General features: G+C 44.2%; 1 protein-coding gene across 2 annotated transcripts in view; it reads right to left on the reverse strand.

Moving 5' to 3' along the window:
- The window catches only part of LOC105915611 (metal transporter CNNM4), a 42,249-nt gene extending 33,541 nt beyond the window's left edge, over window positions 1-8,708 (reverse strand). For both annotated transcript variants that reach the window (XM_021309102.2, XM_021309101.2), the window contains exon 1: window positions 7,021-8,708. In XM_021309102.2, coding sequence (XP_021164777.2) covers window positions 7,021-8,536 — 1,516 coding nt within the window. In that variant the 5' untranslated portion in view covers window positions 8,537-8,708. The remainder of the gene's footprint in view (window positions 1-7,020) is intronic.
- Window positions 8,709-13,587: the final 4,879 nt, after the last annotated feature.

Consider the following 13,587-nt stretch of genomic DNA (forward strand, 5'->3'; position numbering starts at 1 on the left):
TGGTCGCCTGCCATCATAATCTGGCCTTCCACAGTCAGCCAGTGCCAGACTATTGTGGGTGAATGTCCAGCAGTCGCCTTTCCCTGTCTACCAAGTTTCTGACCTGGGGTCCGTTCTTCGTACGTTGCTTAAAACATCCGAGATCAAATGACACATCCAAGATGATTTCATCCGGCTAATCATGATCCGGCTAATTGGGTTCTTCGAACACACCTGTTGTTTATGATTAGTATCACTGGATTGAGTTATCTGAGACAACTGCGCGTTCATGCGTTTGTTTAAAAGGGGAAATGTATCGATAGTAGAAACATTGATCAGCAGCGCTGCTATTGGCTGTTCAGCAAAGAACGCCCACAGTTTTTCTCCCAAGCAGAACAAGAGCTTTTAATGGAAGGTTATGCCGAATTTGAGTCATTAATTAAAACGACAGGTAACACCTCAAAATCTGTTAAAGCCAGGAGAGAGGGCCGGCAAAAAGCAGCAGACAAATTAATGCGTAAATACTGTCCATGGTAGATGTTTCTATCACTTTCTACAGTATGAATTTTTGCATTTTAATAATTTGATATTATTTGTTCTTTTATATCAGAGCCTCCACGGGACCCACTAGAACATGGGGACAAGTAAAAGTGAAATACAAGAATATTCTACAAAATGGTAGCCTTTAATTATTACACTTTATTTTAAAAAGGCACTTGTTATGTCAAGAGATCCAAATTTCAGTGTCATTCCTTAGACACGGGAAGTAAAGGACACGTGCAAACTGGGAATTTTAACAAAAAAAATCTTTATCCATAAAAAATGAAAATCTTCCTTTTCCAAGTCATCCACAGTTTACACGGTAAAACTGTATTGCTCCGTGTCTAGATAATCCATCCATAGTTTTTTCTAATACAATATACGGCTCGACAGGAAACAAGCCTTTCAAAGTAAAACTAAACTTCACAATAAAATGGCCCGAACAAATCTTCTTACTGAATATGATAAAAAAAGCAAACTATCATACAAATAACTTAAATATTTTAGATTTATGGCTCCAACATCACTTTTCCTCTTTAAAAGCCACTGTTAAATGATGTGTTTGTCTGTTTATAACAGCCACCAAGAAAATCTCTCTACAATCACACTGTCGCGCTGCGCTAAAGGATCCTGTCTATTGCGCAATACGTGATTAATTCGAAAAACTCTGCAAATTATTCTTGCACCTTCCGCAACAGGTTGCTGTCGTAAAAATAGACATGGCTACGGCAGACTTCCCTATCTCCTCCGGTTATACAGCCGTGATCTAATCTTGTTTACATGAAATAAGCCTGCTCTGGAGCAGGCTTAAGCTGGCGCACATGTTGCTATGACAACAAGTGCAGGATGTCTTTCGAAGAACCAAACGATCCAAGATCATGCCAAATCGTCAACAATGAAATCCTGCTAACTGAGTTAGCGACGTACGAAGAACGGACCCCTGGTTCTTGTATTTATTTATTTTTCTGGATTTCCCTGTTCTTGCCTTGCCAGTGTCAGCTACCCGTTTTGGCTCCAAGTTCCCTGGACATGACCTGCACAGTTCTCACGGCCACGTATTCTGTCAAGCCTTTGGGATCTGTCAGTTTCCACGCCACAGATTCTGCCCAGACCTGCCCCAGCACCCCCGTCCAGTTCCTGCTATTGAACGCCTGCTCAGGTCCTTCAGTGACTGCCTGCACCAGGCCGGCACTCTTTATTTCATTGATAAACCTTCTTATTCGCAACACCGTGTCAGGCTCTAACATTGGGTTCTCTGTAATATTACATTACAATGAAAGCAGAAGTACAGATATCAGAAAAGACGATCGCCGCCTGATGACGTCACACTAAGAAACACAGAGAGCAAAGAAGAAGCCTGTTTGGGGTTAAAAAATTAGGCCTAGTCACCTCAGTGTAAGATTTGGATGTGGAATCATTTTTTGTCACCATCGTTTTATTTTGCCTTTATGCACCCATGGTAGAGATTGATCCCTGCTTATCTGGCAATATTACTTTTTGTACTGTTATTGCTTCCATTCTGAAGTCTAAGTGAGGAACCTAAAGCAACATTTGAGGATGACCTTCCAACAGCTTCTTGATACATCGAGGTACACCCAGTCAGCACATCCAAGACGGGTATGGAAGCTGAATCTGCTAAGGTATAGATCTGGGTCTGAGAGAACCGATCATTATCGTTTCGGACTAAATTCTGAAGCGAACTGACCGATCTCAGAAAAGCAGAAGACAGTGGATGGATGGATAAAATAATTCAAGCCTTTATTTCTTGTAATTTTAATGATTATGGCTTACAGATGATGAAAACCAGGGCCTGTTTTCACAAATATTCTCAAAGTCCTCTCAAAGAGTTCCTATCTTACCCTAAAGGGTCCTACCTAGGACTCTTAGCTTAAGAGCGATTCAGGTAGCTGCTGTAAGGAGACAACAGAAATCTGATCTTAGTGAGGAGGTGGGGTTGACCCCGTTACTAGGTGTGACGCTGTCTTTTAAGAGCTGTGATTGGTTGATAGTACAAAAAGAAAGGAGAGAAATCAACCGATTAGACTGGATCAAAAAATCTGTGTCATGATGATGAAACTTAGCCTAATTAAATAATTCTCACACATCACCACAATGTTTGAACGCACCTTATTTATATCCTCATGATTATTTTGATGTGCTTGTTATGTTTAATCACTATACTGGTCATTTTATTTTTTAATCATACTGTAGTATTTTATGTTAGCATTCATTCTCAGTTCCTTAAACATTTCTCTTTAACTGTTGATATTGCTTATTTAAAAAATAAATATATTTTATAATCTAAGCACCTTTAATTTGAATTATCATTACAATCAGTGGGCTTCATGGTTAAGGAAAAAGTTAAGGTTTGGGTTCATCTTCAAGAGGCTTTTCAATTATATAATTATTTTATGAGACTGTTAGATATTTGGATTCCTATGTATAAAATTAAGCCGCATTACCAATTCCCATCGAAACAAATACAAGAGAAACAACTAAATTTGTAATGCATTTGTTTTTCTCCATTTTTGATGTGTCACAAATGTGAATGTTTAGGGTTTTAGCTGACACAGCTGAAGCTATCAGCTTTGTTAATGCTTTGTCAGCAATCTGCAGACCTGAATTTAGACTCCAGGCCATAAATACTGAGCTGAAAAAAAAAATTACATCAGAAGCTATCGTACATCAGCACCTTGATCGATGAGTTTTTCAGTCTGTTTTTATTAAGAGAAATGGTAACAACACAACTAAGATAGGTGTTTACAGTTGATTATATTGTATTTTGTCTAGCAAATTGTCAAAAGAAAAGAAAAAAAAACACTTAGTGTGTTATAAACACTTTCCTGGTTCTTCATAAATTGGAAGTTTCCTTTTTTCATAAGACTCCCCTCCAAGAGCAGCCTGTCTTCCTGAGAAGCAGAACCCAATCAGAAGTCATCTGTGTTCAATGATTTACTGCAAAGCGTTTCATTCAAAGTGTTTAATCAGCCGAAAAGGTTGAATTTATCACAGAAAAAAAGCATCTTGCCATATTTTGGCACCAGCAGAAAATGGTTCGGTAGTTTAATTTCTATGTCGCTGCATTGTGTTTTTGTAGCTTTGGAGAAGGCATATGACAGGGCGATGAGAGAGGAGCTGCGGTATGGTATGAGGAAGTCTGGAGTAGCAGAGTCTGATGATAGATTGGTGCAGGACGTGCATGAGGGCTGTAAGGCAGCGGTGAGGTGTGCTGTAGGTGTGAGAAAGATCGGCTCGGAGCCCCTTCTTGTTTGCTGTGGTGGACAGGTTAACAGATTACCTCTAGAGAAGAGCCAATCAGGCTGTTCCTGGCCAATACCGACCTTTTAGTTTCTTTTAGATATGATCTGCCAGTTTGGATTTGAGACCAAAGGGAAATAACCCATGTAAGAGCTATAATATGCTGTGGGTTCTTTGGTAGAGGTATGAGTTTTCAATACAACAGCGAATTCAGGAATTATGAGATTATCCCTCATCTATGTATCAAAGTTTGAGTTCCTAACCTCTGAGCTTTACTCAACTCAAAGAGCACATTAAGGTACCGTCTTTTCCATACTAAAAGTCGCTCAGGAATCTAAAAGTCAAAAGATGCATCATAAAGAGGGAAAAATTAAATAAAAACAGTTGCAAGTTACATTTCTTTAGAAATGTATTTCACAAAAGTCTAAAAACAGAATGATGTAATCTGGAAAGGCGATTTGTTCAATTACACAACAGCAACCACAACAACAGGCTGATTAGGTGTGTAGTTACCGTAACACATTACCTGCTATTCAGCTACATAACAAAGAACATACCTGAGAGGTTGCCTTGGCTAAATTAACATAGCAAGCCAGAAAATCCACCAAACAAGTTACTGGTAAGCAAGTCCACCAAGCTCCCCATCTCATTCCACAGCCTCTGTGTTGCTTCTGAACAATGCAAAATGCTGAATGTTCATGTAGACTTTATAAGTCGGCGGGAGAGCTTACATTTCCTGCATTTAATTTGATGCTTTTTCAGTGTTGTGACCTGCTAATCACCAATCAGACATTGACTGACTCGCTGGCCGTGTGACTGCTCCATCTGTGTTCCCCCTCAAAGAGGAGCGTGCACCCATCAGCGCCTTTGCACCACATTTGTTGCAGGAGTAAAGAAGCGGCTGCTAAGAAACGCTCTGCATTCAGTCTCCTACTGGTAAAAAGGCAACAGAACCAGTGATATATTAAAGAGTTATTTCTGTTCTTTGACTATGTATTTTGGGAAAAACTGGTTAGTTTTAAACTAAGAGCAACATACATGCTCGTGCCTGTTATGTTGCTCACATAAAACTAAGAACCACATGTGTTATTTTGTTATAACTTGTGGTGGGAACCTATGACAATGTGTTGTGGGAAAGACTGATTCTGTATTCTTATTTTGTTTGATTTGTTGTATGCTGAGTTTGCAATATTATTTTGCTTCGCACACTGCTGAGGTGCTGGGAACGGTTGATGTTTTGGGAAACATGCTTAGGGAGGCAGGGCAGCTGTGGAGGGAGAGATGGCCACTCTCACTCCACATCTGACTGTTTGTTTACAAGTATATAAAGAGGAGACTGCCCTCAGCCCGGTGAGTCTGCCGTGAGTTCGTGTGTGGAATACCGGCATCGTGAACGCTGATCTTAACCTAGGACTGAGGGCTCCCAGTTCGTGTCAATGGTAAGAGCTGATTCTGAGAATCTGTTGAGCGTCACGTTTGTTTGAAAGCTTGTTGCTTTATTGCTTGCTACTTTGCGTGTGTGAAGAGCTAATTGTTTTGATGTGCTGTATTCTGTGGGGAATAATAATAAATGTGTGCCTTATATTCTAACAGAAACAGTGTTTGAGTCCTTATTTGTGTTTGCCGATCTCTCCCAATCCTGAAATAAACATTTCATAAAACAACCAGGTCGCCACCGGAGCAGAGCTTGCTCATCTTGTGCAGCCGATGGCTGTGGGGGGCCTCTGCCTGCACAGAAGGGACCATTTCAAGCAACAGTCTTGAGGTAAGAGGAGAAAATATCACGGAACGTTAACGTTCACATTACGCAAAGCATCACCTAAGTAGCTACAGTTGTACTTTAATGAGCGGCGTGCTTAAATACCACCCTCCCATATCAGGAGTTTCAGACCAGAAATGTGATCAATCTGAATAAATAAAGAAGAAACAAAAGTCCCAGCGGGCTTCTCGTTCTGCCTGTTAACCCCAGCAGACGTTTAAATCATTCATCCATTAGTCAGTGCGCTCTGAACACATGGCTCTCTCCTGTTTCCTCCTCCTGATGCTTTTAAATCAGAACCACAGCTCGGTGCAGCCAACGTTGAGTTTCAGCGATGGGTTTTTTACCCAAGAAGGTGCTCTCTGAAAGGTGCAAAACAATAAACAAAAAAAGATCTGCTCAAGCTGCCAAAGAACAGCTGTGCGTTTGATTAAATTCCACGTGCAAAAACGGGACAAACTTACTGACGCTCAGGTAAAGAGCCTCTCTTCTCTGCGGCTCAGCCCTCGGCTTTTCTACAGGAGACTGACACGGCCATGGAAGACGACTGATCGGGGGTCCGGTGAACCATTTCCGTTTGGATTTGGCCGTACGGTCTTGGATCACTGTTCTCCTGACAGGACCCAGAGATGACATGACCCATTCACAGCTTAGTGCTACAGTCCGCTCCACTTTTATTTACTCGCCTAGTGTTTCCAAGACTTCATGACGCCAACGAGGTTCCAGAGGGCGTTGAAAACGAAACAGGCCCCACAACATCGGAGGTCCCCCAACAACGGGGGTTTTCCAACATATCCCACCTGGAGTGTTTGTTGCTGAGAAGCCCAGTCTTAGTCTGAAATGACTGAACCACTGGGATCCAGTCAAAGCCCCGGTAGAGCTAACAAAACTCCTCCTGTTTACGTTTGTGATGGTAGGAAAAGCCTTTTCCTACCCTGACAACAATCCTAAACAACAGTCATCACAGAAAACACCCAATAGTTGCTATGCACTCCGCACTGCAGTTCTCCAGCAGTGAGATGTGGAGATCATGCTAGAGCCTCGTCCAAGAGGCTGGATGAGGCTTTGAGGAAACGGGCTCAGCTTCACAAGGTAAAGCAGGTATAGCAATTCTTTTTGTAAATAGCATTTATTTGAAAGGGATTGCTGTGGATAACAGTGATTGCGCCACTGGTGATTTTAGTTTTAACCATTTCATATTCTTGTTGTTATAATATGTAATAATGTGTTTTGTTTGCCACCAAACAAGTTTACTAAAACATCTTTTTTTTAAACATTTTCCAGACTAAAATCAATCTTCTTTTTTTTTTAAACTTGATTGTGCAATGGGGTGACAACAAATGAGACCATGAGTAAATCAGTAAATGTAGGCTGGTATGGTCCTTCCAGAGTTATGTTGATCAGTGCAGATAGGATGGATGGATGGATGGATGGATGGATGGATGGATGGATGGATTGGGGGTGGGGGTCACACACACACTGACCTTTCTTGAACTCCTCCAGCATGGCGTCCAGCTTGGTGTCGTGGAACACAAAGTGCACCGGGTGGTTGTAGAACTTGGTGATGGTCTTCAGGTTGGTGCAGTCGTCCGGGTCCACGAAGGCCAGGTCCTTGACGTACAGGATGTCCACGATGTTGGACCTCTCCTCGTCGTACACGGGGATGCGCGTGTAGCCGCTCTCCATGATCTCCGACATGGTGTTGAAGTCCAGCACGGCGTCCGCCTGGATCATGAAGCAGTTGGCCAGGGGCGTCATCACGTCCTCCACCGTCTTGGTCCGGAGCTCCAGGGCTCCCTGGATCATGTTCAGCTCCTCCTTGTCCAGGTCGTTGTAGGGCTCCGTCACCCTGAGCATCCCCACCAGCTTCTCTCGGTTGTACACGGTCCCGATCTCCTGGCCCAGCAGGACGTCCAGCAGCTTGCTGACGGGAAAGGAGAGCGGGAAGGTGAGGAGCATGAAGAACTTGGTCACCATGATGGTGTTGGCGCCCACGGCCAGTCCGTGGCGGGAGCAGAGCGCCTGGGGGACGATCTCCCCGAAGATCACGATGCCAATGGTGGAGGCCACCACGGCGCCCAGGCCGGAGCCGATCAGGTCATCCAGGAGGATGGTGAGGGTGGTGTTCACCAGCACATTGCCAAGCAGCAGGGAGCACAGCAGGTAGTTCCCCTTGCTGCGGATGGGCTCGATCTTCCTCGCGTAATTCTTCTCCTTGTCGGTGCCGCAGCTCTGGACGATGCGCAGCTCCATGGGGTCCAGCGCCATGAGGCCGAGGTTCAAGCCGCTGAACATGCCGGACAGCACCAGCAGGCAGCAAATCAGGATCACCTGCAGCCACATGGGCAGCAGGGACTTCTTCTCCTCCACCACCAGCACTTTGCCATCGCTCTCCCCCAGCAACACCCACCTGGTGCCATCCTCGCTCAGCGTGCACAGGGCATACTCCTTCTGCGGCTCGCTTTTGCGCAGCGGCTTAACGTGCACGCTGAGCACCCCGGACGTGCCGCGGCTGCTCACGTTCATGTAGCTCTCCACTTTGATGTCCTTCGTGAAGTCAACACAAGTCCTGTCCGGCGTGTCCATCATGCCGCTGCCTCCCCTGGCCGCCGCCACCGCCTCCTCCTGCTCATCCTCCTCCTCCTCGTCCCCGCCGCCGCCGCCGCCGCCGCCGTCCCCAAGCTCCGTGAAGCGGATCTGCGTCCAGGCGCCCGAGTGGAGCTGCACCCCGTAAAACCGGAGCTGTACGGTGCTCTCCTCGGTCACCTGGATGACACCGTCGTCATTGGTGCTGGACGGCTTGTCGCTCCGCTCGAGCCGCATGCCGAGGACCTGGCTCCCGCCGCTGACGCGGCCGGATCCAGCCGCCGCCGCCGTCTCTGTCCGCCCGCCGACCGCGCTCCACAGGCAGATGATGACGGTGAGAACGTAACCCTGCTGCCCGCTCCATTCTGTCGCCATGTTTGTTTCTCTGCTGGGCGACCTGGGAGCTGACGTCATTTACTCATGTCCGAGCGGCTCCGCCTCCCTCCGGCCCTCCATCTCTCTCTCTCTCTCTCCCTCTTACACACACTAACACACACCCGGTAACAGCGCCAGGTATGGCTGGTAAACAAACGCTCCTCCAACTCTATCCTTCATGTGACGCACAGCTCGCAGCGCTCAGCACCAGTCTCTCTCTCTCTCTCTCTCTCTCTCTCTCTCTCTCTCTCTCTCTCTCTCTCTCTCTCTCTCTCTCTCTCTCTCTCTCTCTCTCTCTCTCTCTCTCTCTCTCCTCCGTGGACACCGAGCACTGCGGCACGCAGCAGGACGGACGCCGCCGGTTGTGCTGCGGCCAGCGGTTTGTCATTCATTTGATTTGCGAGCCAGCTGCTGTTATGTAAAAGCATCCGCACACCTCCCCTTCTCCTCCTCCAGCATCATCCCGCATCCCCCTGGCATCGAGCCCGGACCGGGATGCTGGATGCAGACACATTAAAGCACCACACTGGCGCACTCCCCTCTCCACGGTCGGAGTCCCTCTTGCGCTTACAGCACAAGTCATATTTCTGTTACATAACCGGGCTATCTCTGCGGATTTCATTGACGCAATCTAAGAAAAAAAGAAATAATAATTGAACAAAATTGTAAATAAAATTCTTACTCTATTCGATTAAAAATTATTTGTATCGATGTTAGTCTGCCCACAAAACCGTTCAGATGTTTGTCAGTTGCCTTGTTTTTAAAATTAGATCCTAATATTCACTGATCAGCTATTATGTAATATAGCCAATAAAGTGTGTTGCTGTGCTGAAGCGCCACCTGGTGGACACAGCAGCTATTGATGAACTAGTGTCAGCTCGGCATATGAACTGGAGGCAGCGATCAGATCAGACAAAACCAGAAGACGGAGAAAGACACTATTAACCCTGTTAACTTTGGGGTTAACTGTTCTGCACTTTAAGCCATCCTATATTATGACATCTGTAATAACTTTGACTCTTTTTAATTGTGTATTGTCTTGTTTTATACATGTAAATGCTGGTCTCCATTTAAGTCCTTTCCCCCCCTCATCACCCACATTTAATATCTGTCAATGTTGTTTATCCATTTTAGGCCTGTTTTATAACGATTTTAAATCATTTATTGGTAGTTGTCCCTCAATATTCCTCATGCTATTTTTAAAGGATCTTTTCAGACTTGACAATCCCAATATATTTTCCACCACAACTTTACAAATATGATGTAATTGTTCATTTGAGTGACCTTGTTCAGTGGCCGCTCCACATTTAACATCTTTTACAGAACATTTCCACCTTCCCTCCTCTGTACACAGTTTAAACCATGCTATAAGATAAGATAAGATAAGATAGTCTAGTATTGATCTCAGAATGGAGAAATTCACTCGTCACATCGGCTCATACAAGAAGGTGCAGAGTAGGGAAGGTGCATTCAGTTATATACAGTGAATCTTCATATATACAATGGATCAGAAAGAATACCAAAAAATACAAAAAAGGAAATAGGAATGGGCATATGATGTCTCATTTACATTGTTAGTGGTCTATATATATATATATATATATATATATATATATATATATATATATATATATATATATATATAAACATATCTATATACTTAAATATATACATATATCTATGCGCCTACTTACATACGCACCTACGCGTATGTATGTGCATATACATTGTATACATTTGTACATACATACATACATACATGTGGGCTGACTTATGTTCAGGTGGTGATAGCAGCAGAAGTCACTACATCAGGATTATTGCACGGGTTGTAGGACAGTGTATTAAATAGATTATTGCACCTTGGTTATTGCACATTAATTATTACAGTTATGGTCACAGTTGCAGTTACAGTGCAGCATTGTAAAATCTGATAGCAGCAGGAATAAATGACCTGCGGTAGCGCTCCTTTTTACAGACAGGATGTCTAAGTCTGTCACTAAAGGAGCTGCTCAGTTCCTCTACAGTCTGGTGCAGGGGGTGGAAGGTGTTGTCCATGATGGATGTGAACTTGGACAACACCCTCCTCTCTGCCACTTCCTCCACTGAGTCCAGAGGGCAGCCCAGGACAGAAGTGGCCTTCCTCACCAGCTTATTCAGCCTCTGTCTGTCCCGCTCTGCGCTGTCTGGGGCCCAGCAGACGACAGCGTAGAGGAGGGCTGAGTCCACCACAGAGTCATAAAAAGTTTTAAGCAGGGGCCTGCTCACTCCAAAGGACCTCAGCCTCCTCAGGAGGTGGAGCCGGCTCTGGCCCTTCTTGTATAGAGCATCGGTGTTATGAGTCCAGTCCAGTTTATTGTTAACATGAACACCCAGGTATTTGAAACTCTCCACAGTTTTTATGTCCTGCCCCTGGATGTTCACAGGTGAGTGAGGTGGGGGTCTTCTCCTGAAGTCGATCACCATCTCCTTGGTCTTACTGGTGTTTAAGCACAGATGGTTCTTCTCACACCAGTCCACAAAGTCCATGATGACCGATATCCTTGTCTCTCTCACTTTGTCTCCAAAACGGTTCTCTTGAGCTTTCGCACCAAAATGATCTTTTCTGATCAGGTCAATGTTGGTTCCTCCTGACGAAAGCCCTGTCTCTTATTCACACAGCTGGATTCCACTTGTTTCAACTAGATTTCACTCCTCTCGAGCCGCCTGCTCCTTATTTTCACTGCAGTACACAATATCATCTGCAAACTTAATATATGGAGACCACTAGTTGACCTCATCAGTAAACCTGTCTTCAATGCTGCTAACAAGAATGGGCTCAGATACTAACACCTAGTCTCCACCATCAACGGATGATGATGATGATGATGATGATGATGATGATGATGATGATGATGATGATGATGATGATGATGATGATGATGATGATGGCCAAGTACATATCACCATGGATTGACAGACAGGGTGATCATCAACCCCCTGTCAATCCAGCCACACTCCTCACCGCAGTCTTGCTCCACTTGTACATGTCATGTATTTCTCTGCCACACTTAACTTCCTCATATGGTGTGAGAAGTACTCTTTTGGCATCCTGTCATGTGACTACTCAAGATCCACAAACACATGTCTGACTTGTGTAGGTTTTATGTTCAACCATACACAGAGTCACCTCGGAAAATCTGAGCTCTGCTCTGTTAGTCCTGCTGTTTCTGAGCTTTTGACTCTGGTAAGCCTGTAATTAACCAAGCGTCTAGCTTTGTTTCTTCTTAAGTAAATCATAAAGCAGGGATCAGAATGATCGATATGTGAAACTTAGACCCTCTGCTGGCACAACATAAACGGGGATTTGTAAAGAAACTGCACTTTGGGACATTAAAACACAAATTACTTTTATTACAATATAACAACAATGTTAAACTTGATGTAATTAAATGTTCATAAATTAAGATACATTTTGGCACATCTATGACATGCACCAGTTTCTAGCCTGGTACTCTTACCATTAATCCATTTTCTATTTTAACAACTTAGATTAGAACAACCGTACAATAATAGAAGGCGTCAATCCTCCAGTGCCATCTGTCTTGTTGTGTCTCCCTCCAGCATTTCCAGCTGCTATAAAAGACAACAGCTTAACACAAAAAGATCAGTCAAGGGGTTTCACTGACAGATTACACGGCAAGGCTCCTGGCCACAGATCACGGGACCTCAAAGGTAAGAAGGAAAAGTGAGAGGAACAGGGTTCCCTGAGCCATGCTCAGAGTTAGCATAACAATGGATGGAAAAATTTATGAGAAAACACATGACAGCAAAACGATATGCTGAAGGTACAGACAACTACTACAGACAGACACAAACAGCCACAGAAGACATCAATCTATGCAAGAGGAAAATGTTGCAAAATGGTTATACACACTGGTTGTCAAACAATGTCTCAGTGGTTTTACTTTTTATTTGGTTAGTTTGTATTTTTAATTTTAAAGAGAGCCACTTCCATGACAAATATAAATCTAGGGCCCAGCAGTCTCTTATCTGCCTGTAAGTTGCAGCAGTGATTTGAGCAGCTCAACGTTCTCATCTCCTTGTACAGATGAATTGGGAATAACGTTGTAAGAAAGCGGGCCTTTTACCATAGAACAAAGAAAAGTTCATTTGATTTTCAGTGTGAAATACAGATAACCCATAACCTCCTATATCAAGGTTGTTTCTCCGCTGTCCTGAACCTTTTGAAAATGCTTACTTCAGCTGCTGTGGGAGTCCTTTTCTACAGGAAGGCAAGTCCTGTAGCAGCGTGGGCTGAAAGGCCTTTCAGCGAGGAAGAAGTCATTACACCAAAAGCAACACAATAATGAAGATTGCAGTTCGCAAATGCACACAAGGACAAAGACCTTGGTTTTTACAGACATCACTGTGAAAATCCAATTGAGTTGCTTGAGCATAATAACCTTTTGTTAAGTTTGTAGGGAAAAGGGGGAAACTTGAAAGCCTGAGAACACCTTGTTCAAACTGCGAAGTATGGGGGTGGCAGGATGTTGTGGAGATGTTTCACTCTACAGACTGCTGCTCATCATAAATGGTATCAGAACATCTCGTTACATCAGCTCGGAGGTTAGAGCTTGGATAGAAACGGGCAGACTGCCACTCTGGGTCCCTGAGCCCCGCACAGTGGCAGCCCACTGCACAGTGGCAGCCCACTGCACAGTGGCAGCCCACTGCACAGTGGCAGCCCACTGCACAGTGGCCCTGAGAGATGGGTTAAGTGCAGAGGACAGATTTCATTGGAATGTACAATGTACAAGAGTTGTTGTGATGACAAATCAAAAATGGTTAATATTATTGTGGATGTAAAAAGTTTTTAAAATGGTTAAAAGAATCCCCTATCTCAATATTCTGTTGTTGTTTTTTTTTAATGAATAATTTTGCTAATGCTAACTGACCTAAAACTGGGGGCAAAAAAAGTCTGATTTCATGTCAGACAGTTAATATCTAACTCAAATGTATAGTTCCTCCAGTTCTGGGTTTGCTCAGAGGTCTCCTGCCAGCAGAAGCCACTCCAGCAGACTCCTTTCCACATGGAGGACCACCCAATGACC

Source organism: Fundulus heteroclitus, chromosome 8, assembly GCF_011125445.2.
Source record: "Fundulus heteroclitus isolate FHET01 chromosome 8, MU-UCD_Fhet_4.1, whole genome shotgun sequence".
Lineage (NCBI taxonomy): Eukaryota > Metazoa > Chordata > Actinopteri > Cyprinodontiformes > Fundulidae > Fundulus > Fundulus heteroclitus.